Source organism: Lampris incognitus, chromosome 18 (genome assembly GCF_029633865.1).
Source record: "Lampris incognitus isolate fLamInc1 chromosome 18, fLamInc1.hap2, whole genome shotgun sequence".
NCBI lineage: Eukaryota > Metazoa > Chordata > Actinopteri > Lampriformes > Lampridae > Lampris > Lampris incognitus.
Genome location: NC_079228.1, coordinates 28,861,278 through 28,871,556, shown reverse-complemented (window position 1 = coordinate 28,871,556; position 10,279 = coordinate 28,861,278). Strand labels below are relative to the sequence as shown.

Here is a 10,279-nt window from a genome sequence, read left to right as displayed (position 1 = left end):
CTGTAAGGTGTCCTTGAGTGCTCTGAAAGGCACCCACAAATAAAAGTAGTATTATTATTCTATGTGCTGATAACATTCATCATTACACCTTCGATTTTGAGCTTCATATTCATCACTCTGTCCGACACTTCCTTCACCTCCAACACACTGTTGACATACTCTTCCTTCAGAATTACTCCTACCCCATTTCTCCTCCCATCCGCATCATGGTAGATGAATTTGAACCCACCTTCGATGCTTCTATGACTGGTAAAGGGAGACAGCTGCCTGATATGATGGAGAAAAGGAAAGTAGATATACTGTGTGTGCAAGAGACCAGGTGAATGAGGAGTAAGGCCAGGAGCATCAAAGGTGGGTTCAAAGTTCCGACTCTCACCTCCACACTCCTACCCTTCCTCCTTTCCCACTGCCTCTGGACATGCCTTCCCTCTCTCCTTCTCCTTCGCCCAACAGTAGCATGGTTTCCGACAGCACCCTGCTGGCCACCAGTACCAGTGGTGGTCGTTGGTAACCTGGACCTTGACTGGATTGGTCGAGGCCCGGGTTATGAGCCATATATTTGATGTGGCAAAGATTTTTCGCCGGATGCCCTTCCTGACACAACCCTCCCTATTTATCCAGACTTGGGAATGCACTGACTTGTGCATCCTCAGTGGCTGGGTTTAACCAGGGCCTTAACCAGGGCCTGTTTAATATGGAATTTCTGCCCTCCCCCGGCCGTTGTGTCGATGAGGACATTGTCAGATCAGTGGTACAGTGTCCTGATGACTCCTAGTTTGCGCTCCAGTGGCTGACGAGAGTCAAATCTTAAGTACTGATCAGTATCTGTTGGTTTTATGGTAAACCTCAACAATCAAATGTCCCCCATCACCAATTGAAATGTCACAGTCTAAGAAGGCTAACCTGTTATTTTTCCTCCCTGGTGAACTTGATGTGGTAGTCCACAGAGTTAAAGTGGTCGGTGAAATGTGGTACATCCTGAGATTTCATTTTAACCCAGGTGTCGTCCACAAATCTGAACCAATGGCTAGGTGGTGTCCCTGGATAGGACATCAGAGGCCTCTTTCCCACTTCCTCCATATACACTATAGGTGAGACTGGGGAACCCATAGCACACCCATGCTTCTGCCTATAGTACTGCCCCCTGTATGTGAAGTATGGGGGCTGAAGATGCAGCTTCAGCAGCACACACTCTTGGTCAGTGTTAAGGGTGGTCCAACAGGAACACACATGAAGAGAGACATGACATCATAAGAGACCATTGTTTCATTCGCCTCCATAATGAACTGATTCAGCTTTCTGCGATGTCCTTACTTGGATTATTAAGCATCCATAAAGACATTCTGTACACTTATTATATTCCATACAAAAGACAATTCTCGACTCCAACAGCCCCCTCCCTCTCTCTTCTACACATGCAAATTTTGTTTCGAGCTGCTTTCACACTAACCTTCAATACAACACCTTGTGAAGGGCCTGGAGCATGTCAAATCATTTTCTTATTCAAAAGTTTTTTTTTCTTTCTTTATCTTACTGATGTTTCAGAGGGTTCCTGTTTTAGGAATGACTAGGGTATGTTCGTTGCGAAAACAATGTGGAAATAGGTGGATTGTGAAACAATGGGCCCTTTTGCATGGACATGTAACCACGCCCCACCCCCCCCCCACCCCCGGCAGGGCAGGTACACTAACTTGCAGCCAACAGCACAATAACTAAATTCACATGTACCTCAACAGGATTTACAGCACATATACACATAATTAACACCAACAGCATATGAACTAAGACATACGTATATTCACCTGCAGTTTCCTTCAGTTTTTCAGTAGGACTTCTGGGGCTCTGTTATTGACATGAGTGACTAAGCCCTTTGACTATGTGACAAGAAATGCAAAGTTAATAACAGTGATTTCACACAGAGGCTCTGGTTTAGGGGTCCCCTGAGCCCTTGCGCCCCTGGGCCTGGACCTGGTTGGCCCGTTAGATAATCCACCCATGAATAGGTGCCACTGAACGCAGCCTTTTGAACCTTTGCGCAGTAATTGTCCTCTCTCGTCAGTTTAAATTGGCGCTACCAAACTAAATGAGCAGAAGTTGTTTGATCAAATCCAAAAATCTGATCCGAATACAGAAGGGGTTGTTCCTGTGAAATTCATATTTGTCGCACTTTTTCGCAAAAAAAAAAAGCATGTGTGCTTTTTATTTTGCTTTTGTTGGACTTGCTAAGGGTTAACCTCAGATTACTTAAACTTTACTTGTACTTTTAGACTTCTGGAATACTTCATACTTTTAAAGAAAGGAGTAACAATACAAACACTTGCAGCTACTTTAAACCAAACGTTGACTTAATAAATATCTTTAATGCACTTGTAAGTTCAGTTCATTGAAGCTGGTATAGTTTTTATCCTCACTGTAGGTATTCTTTAAAAATATACTTATACAATTTTTTCTTATAAGGGACTGGTAAGACCTCAACTGACTCCTAGCCAGTCCCTAATATACATATACTTACATTCATAGTACTGTGTTAAGAGCTTTCCAGTCTCGGCCCCTGAACTTTCTCCCCTACCTTTATTGACTGACACATATGAAATGAATAAATTAAATGGGGAAAAAAGAGCCCACAGAAAGCACCAGGGCGTTTTCTCGGAGTTTTCTTCTATGTGAATATCTAAACCTTGTCTCGCTCTCATTATCTGAACCAACATGAAACAAGTTACTCTGGTCTCTTATGCCAAATGTAAATCCTAACATGTATTTGTAATTCCAGCCAAAGCAAATATATTGTATGGGTCACACCCCTGCTGAATTGATTTCAAACATCCAGCTTATATCTTATACAAAACATCACAGAGTTGACATGCGGGGCACGATCTGACATCGCCGTGTTGTTCACACCACATCATAATTAGTGTTGTTTCAGGACTATCATGCAATGGACCAATGACGTTGCTGTACTGTCATGCTTTTGTGACACAGGGGGGAAAGGACCGGAAAAAGGCTAAAGCTAAGCTATCATAACCTCAACCTAACCCTAACCTTAACCTAACACTTACCTTACCCTAACCTTAACCTTAACCTAACATGTATCTTACCTTAACCTAACACTTACCTTAACTTATACTTACCTTAACTTCACACTTACCTTAATGTCACACTTAGCTTAAACACTTAACTTAACACTTACATTAACTTCACACTTACCTTAACTTCACACTTACCCTAACTTCACACTTCACACTTATTTTAACACTTAACACTTAACTTCACACTTACCTTAAGTTAACCTAACACTTACCTTAACTTGACACTTACCTTAACTTGACATTTAACGTAACTTAACACTTAACACTAACTTAACACTTTAAGTGAACACTTACCTTAACTTCACACTTAAATTAACACTTAACTTAACACTTACTTTAAGTGAACACTTACCTTAACTTCACACTTAACTTCACACTTACCTAAACTTCACACTTACCCTAACTTCACACTTCACACTTATATTAACACTTACCTTAAGTTCACGCTTAACTTCACACTTACCTTAACCTAACATTTACCTTAACTTAACACTTATCTTAACACTTAACTTAACTTCACACTTAACTTCACATGTAACTTCACACTTACCTTAACTTCACATTTACCTTAAGTTAGCACTTAACAACTTCACACTTACCTTAAGTTTACACTTACCTTAACCTAACACTAACGTTTCAAGTCCGAAGGGCTTAAACCCTGTTATTTTTGTGCTGGTTTATTTTTTTCCTTCAGAAATGTTTGCGTTAATTCCCGTGAGATGGTAAATGGTAGAGACATAAGATTTTTCCCATTGATTGGAAGTTGTGTGGAAGTGCTGCCCAAGAAACATGATCTCAATTGGTCTGATGGCGGCGCTATAATTAAAGGTCAAACTTTTGAAAAGTCATAATTCCATAGCTGTAAGTCAAATTTATACAAAACTTTGTACAGACATCAACCCATCCTCACTATACATAATTGCATTTAAAAAAAATTTTTCTCTTAAAACACTTTCTTGACATCTCCTCCTAAGCCATACGTCTGATTGCTTACAAATTTTCTGTCGATCATTATTGGACCAAGCTTATCAAAGGTTGTATAAACCTTGTTGATATCTTTAGTTTTCAAGATATCGACCAATGAACTCCAAAAGGGCGTGGCTCAGCACATAAATAGACCAACAACCGTTCGGCCAATCAGCACAAAACTTGCAGGATATGTCCACAGATCGTTAGACGTTGAAAGCTTCAACAGTTTTATTAAAAATATCCACCAAGTTTCGTGATGTTTGGACAAACTATAATTTATTTATGGCCAAATTTTCACAAGGCCCATGCACGTGTTTGGAACTGGTGGCGTCTCGATTTGAATTAATTTTTCAAGGTATGTTTCAGGTACGTGTTGGCTTGAACTCCTGAATCATTGCTTGCAGCTATATTTCTATAATAAGAATAATTCTTATTATTATATGACCTCAAGGCCAACCGGTAAAGTTCTCAGAAGTCAATGTGGTGGTGGTGTGTAGAGTGTGTAGCCTGCCCCACCCCTCTATACACACACGAGGCTGCAGCAAATACAAGTTGGACTTAATCAGTAAAACTGTGAGGCAAACATGTAAGAACACACTGTTTTGATGCATGGCATGTCATACAAGGGTTATCAGAAGTTGGAGGCCCAGTTGGGAATTTGCCAGCAATTTCCACGTTAGGAGGAGCAGGCAACAAACGTATTCCAAAAAGTGACACCACCCTTTCTTCTCTTATCTGAGGATGCATGTTGTGCCAGGCCAAGATTGCAGTCTGCAAGAACATGTGCCCAATCTTTCAGCCTTTTATATGGCATACTCTTTTATAGGGTATAAATATAATTGCTGCTCTCTAAGGAGATCTCTTCGGTGGGCTCTGTAGGCGACTGTGCAATTGTGCTGCTGCATAAATTGTGTTTTAATCGTGACTGAGAAATCTTGAATCTTGAAGCAACGGCTCAATAATTTGAAGCGAATGTTTATTCATCGAAATAACAGCAAAAGCTTGCTATGAACAATGGACCCCTGTTCACATTATTTAAAGAAAATTTATCTATAAGCACTATCACGTGTTAGTGTCGAGCAAATAGGGAGCAGGCCTGTACCGTCACATGTTGTTCTAAAGGTATAGCTTTGCAACACCCGTCTTCTGTTCGCTGTGTTCAACTACTTTTTGTCACACATGCAAAAAAAGAAGAAGGTGTGAACACTATCCTCCCACTGATCAGAGACGGTCTGAGTAATGTACTAGCTACTCCCCGGCTACTCCCCAGCTACTCCTAGCGACCCCGACTGGGATACGCGGCTTGGATAATGGATGGATGGATGGATAGCTACTCCCCTTTCTTGCCCTCTTTTTCCTTCTTTCTTGTGTGTGCCAGCAGCTGCAATACTCAACTCTGACCACAGGTAGGCACAAGAGCATTTCACATAGACGGCCCAAAGGAAAAGGGGAGATAATGAATAAAAAGGAAGCGATGCTGCCAATGAATATTATCAGTTGTTGCACTCGGATCAGTTTAACAAGAACTATGGTCTGGTAAACAAAATACTAGGAGATCATTTTTAAAAAATATCTCGTTTAAGGATTATATCCGGTGATAGCCTGCATGGAGCACATTAAGTCCTCAAATTGCTGTTACACAGAAACATTCAGTTCTCAGCTCGAACAGCCCCCCTCTCTTTCCTACACACGCAACGTGTGTTCAGGAACTGGGGCGTGTCACATCGTCTCCTTATTCAATTGTTGTTTTGTTTTCTCTTTGTTTCTTTGCTTTAATTGACGTGTGTTTCAAAGGGTTCGCTAGCTGAAGATGTTACAGATGTTTCAGGAGTAACCGGGGTGTGCCCGCTGCCGAAGCCATCGCACCCTTCTTAACCTCTGAGCAGGAGTTTTCCTCTCGCGTCAAGTTTACAACGGGGGTTCTCGCACCACATGAGCAGAACTTGTTCGATCAACCCCCCTAAAAAAAACCGATCCAAATACGAACGGGGTTGTTCCAATGAAGTTCATATTTGTCGCAACAACAAAAAAAAAGTGTGTTTCGGATTTTTGCCTGTTGGCAAAAGTTCATTAAGTTAATTTCACAATCGGTGAAGGCCCGTGGTGCGGCTGTCAGGTTGTAAAGGTGACGCACCGTCGGCGCCGATGTGGCCTACGTACCGCGTGGGCAGCTCGCCATCATGCTTCCTACCCCCGTAGTCATGGAGACACGCGCAGGGCGGCGCCTGGCTATAAAGCCTCGGCCTCGGGGCTGCCAGAGCCTGAACACCGACCGGCCCCTCCGCAGCACCCAGCACCGACACGGTAGGGACCTGCACGCTCATCTGTAACCGCTCTGTCCGGTCCCGCTGGGGAGGCTGTATGTCAGGCGTCACATCAGCCTACTGAAGAAACGGCTTTTCTACAGGCGGAGGCTTTTCTACAGGCGGAGAGTCCTCATGCAAAAGTTTTGAAGGCTGCTAAAGTTAACGCGAAGGGTTTTTTCTTCTTCTTCCGGTTTGAACACGGGGATGCTGCCAATCAGAGCTTTTCAGATTGTGGACCAGCGAATATAAATTATTTTGCAAGTTTGATTTCTTAATGTTTAAAGTGTAAAAAAACAAAACAAAATCTGTTCTGATGTCTTGGAATTGTTTCAGCAGGTTTTACGTTTGCAGGCTGTTGATTTACCCTTTAAGAACAAGGCACAAAGCCTCTTTAGAAAGGCAGTTAGTGAGCGATGAGGCGCGCCTCCATGTCGTTCCTTCACGTTTCATCCTGCTAATGTCTTTCAGTCATAGTTTATTATTAACAGAGTGGAGCTGGGTGTGACTGGGTGGCAACGAAACGTGTCTTGGTTGTGGACATGTCCACATTGTCACGCTGCTGCGGGCGCAGCCTCCTATTCATCCAACTAACCTGGGCCGCGACATTTTTTCCAGCATCTCTCACACAGATGACGCTCACTTCCTCTCTTCGCCTCCCTTCCCCTTTTTTTTTAATTTTTAAATTTGTGTTGCAACTTTACAACAACTGCTCCGTTTTAGTGATCGTTTCATTTTTGCCCCCCCCCCCCCCAGATTGACTTCAGTTTTCCCCCAGGCCCCCCTTCCCCCCAGATTGACTTCAGCTTTCCGTTGCATTTCGGAGGACTTCTTCTCTTGACAGGTTTACCCGAGTGTCATTCATCAGTGGGCGGGGCCTGGCGGCGGGGCACAGCGCCCCCCCCCCCCTTCGTCACTTTTCGTTCCTCCCACGATGAATTACAACACCACTCTTTGGTGGGGTCAGTCTTGTCACTTGAAGGATGTGGTTTCAAAATGCGTCGGCTGTCTTTAATTCTTTTGAATTTCCTCTATATTACCTTAAAAACTGCCGCACAAATAGATTCTTATTAGAAGAATGAGGGGGGGGAGGAAGAAGAAGAAATTGTTTGTAATGTGTGAACATGTATGGATCCGCCTCCCTATCATACAGCCTTGTCAGCTGATAATGTTAATCCCATGTTTGCTTTGTGACGGTAGGGGCTATAAATCCTAGCCAGGTCACTTCTATAGTATCCTTGACATGTTGGGCTGGGTGCAGCACTCTTGCTGTTACTGGTGGACTGGGGGGGGGGGGCTGAGGCCCCCGTGTATGAAAAAATGCTGCAGAAGTGCCCTCTTGGATGCTTCTGTGGTAGATAAAACATGATTAAGTGCCCTCTAGGGTGGCCCAATGTGTAAGACAATGTGATGTAGTACCATCTAGGGTGCCTTTCCAGTGGACAAAATGGGATAAAGTGCGCACTTAGGGTACAACGTCCAGCGCTGGTGTCCTTTTCATTTTTTCACCCCTGCCCTTCAAGTAGCATGAGTCCATCACCGCTTCCTGTTTTTCTTCTATATCCTCTGATAAATTCTTTGCCATGAGCTTGAGGGTCAACAGCAGCACCCCTTTGTGCCAGGGCCTTCGCCAGCAGTGTCCATTTTCAACAATCACTGTCTTTTTTTAAAAAAAAAGTCTCCTCTTCTGTCCTCTGCATCCACCACCACCTCACCTCAACCCCAATTTACTCCGATGTCTCTCTCTCTCTCTCTCTCTCTCTCTCTCTCTCTCTCTCTCTCTCAGCCCCACCGAGTTAAACAGCAGCCATGCCTTCAGAACTGGAGAACGCTATGGAATCAATGATCAAGGTGTTTCACCGTTACGCCTCCAGGGACGGGAAAAACGGCTCCCTCAACCGAAGCGAGCTCAGGGAGCTGATGGAGAACGAGCTGTCTGGCTTCCTCAAGGTGAGAAGGAAGGGCACCCACATCACAGTACCTAAACCTGCATCACCTACATAACAGTGCCTTCATACCTCTATATCACAGGACATCTCTCTCCCTCCAACATTTATATTTTAGGTGTTTAGCAGATGCTCCAATCCAGAGCATATCCGGATTATGGATTTACATGAACATTTCCATTTACGTACTTGCCAGATACATTTATCGAAAGCGACTTACAAAGAGTCAGCAATTTGCAGATAAATTCCAGTGTCACCAACTGACATTATAGAGCACTACAAGGTAATCACAGTAGTACTATATGAGGTAGTAGTTGTAGTAGTACATTCACCACATAGTAATCATATCACAGTAGTACCATATGAAGAAATAGAAATTGTATGTTTGCTACGTAATATTATATCATCGGCAAGACTGCATGTCGTGTCGAGTATAATAATGTGAGTCAAGAGGCAGAGGACGGGAGAATCAAAATACAAAGTGTAGGGCGTCCGGGGTGAATAGTGGTCTATTCCATTGCCTACCAACATGGGGATTGCCGGTTTGAATCCTCGTGTTATCTCCAGCTTGGTCGGGCGTCTCTACATACATAATTGGCCGTGTGTGCGGGTGGGAAGCCGGATGTGGGTATGTGTCCTGGTCGCTGCACTAGTGCCTCCTCTGGTCAGCTGGGGCGCCTGTTCGGGGGGAGGAGGAACGGGGGAATAGCGTGATCCTCCCACGCACTACGTCCCCCTGGTGAAACTCCTCACTGTCAGGTGAAAAGAAGCTCCTGGAGACTCCACATGCATCGGAGGAGGTATGTGGTAGTCTGCAGCCCTCCCCGGATTGGCAGAGGGGGTGGAGCAGCGACCAGGACAGCTCGGAAGAGTCGGGTAATTGGCCGGATACAACTGGGGAGAAAAAGGGGGTGGGGGATAAAAAAAAAATTAATTTAAGAGCATAGAATGTCAAGTTTATGTCAAGTATTTAGCATGAATGTCTGTATTAAGGTGTGCATAGGTCAAATTAAAATGCAGAGTCTTAAGAGTGCAAGTATTATAAACCTAGCTGGTCAAGACCCCTTCAGCTGTTTCCACTTTTCAAAAAGTTTGACTCGTTACAATTGACCTCTCCAGAAGCTGTTGATATGACAGCCACTTAGCCATGAGGATATGTCACCTCATTTAACAGTTTGACATCAGCAAATGTTTGTCTTCCTCTTTTAATCCAGTCTCAGAAGGACCCTGCTGCAGTAGACAAGATCATGAAGAACCTGGATGCCAATAGAGATGGCCAGGTGGACTTTGAGGAGTTTGTTTCTCTGGTTGTTGGACTTTCCATTGCCTGTGAACAGTGCTATCAGATGCACATGAAGAAGACGGGAAAGCATTAAAAAGGCAACAATTGGGAATGAGAGAGGAAAATGAAGAAGGTTTCACTTTTGTAAAGGTTACTAATGTCAATTAAAAATGCTGAATAATGCCCAGCACCCAGAAGTTACGTGTCGTGATTATTGTGTGGATGGGTATAGCTGTGTATGCATGTATTTGTATGTTGGTTTGCAATCGTCTGCACGTTGGTTAACATATGTGTGTAGTGTATAAATCCACCTTCGCATTCACAGTGGTGCTAGCAAGTTTGTGACTCCTTTAGAATTTTCTGTATTTCTGCATCAGTTTGTGACCGGCTCTTCATCTAAGTCCTGAAACTAGATAAAGAGATCCTAATTAAACAAATAACACACAAATCACACTCTTTAATTTATTTATTGAGCAAGATTACCCAACATTAAATATCCTTGTTGGAATAAGTATGTCAACCTTTACCTTTAGCAATTGGTGTGACCCCCTTGAGCAGCAATAACTCCAACCAAACGTTTATGGTAACTGCTGATCACTCCTGCACGTCAGCTTGGAGGAATTGTGGCCCATTCCTCCTCACAAAACTGCTTCAACTCAGCGATGTTGGTGGGCTTCCTTGCATGAACTGCTC

At 43.5% G+C, this 10,279-nt stretch overlaps 1 protein-coding gene across 1 annotated transcript; it reads left to right on the top strand.

Annotated features, from left to right (window-relative positions):
• The first annotated feature begins 6,201 nt into the window (after nucleotides 1-6,201).
• Nucleotides 6,202-9,783, top strand: s100a10a (S100 calcium binding protein A10a). Its single transcript, XM_056298233.1, has 3 exons — nucleotides 6,202-6,359; nucleotides 8,145-8,308; nucleotides 9,519-9,783. The coding sequence occupies exons 2-3, from the start codon at nucleotides 8,168-8,170 to the stop codon at nucleotides 9,678-9,680; spliced, it is 303 nt and encodes a 100-aa protein (XP_056154208.1). The 5' UTR covers nucleotides 6,202-6,359; nucleotides 8,145-8,167; the 3' UTR covers nucleotides 9,681-9,783.
• The last annotated feature ends 496 nt before the right edge of the window (nucleotides 9,784-10,279 follow it).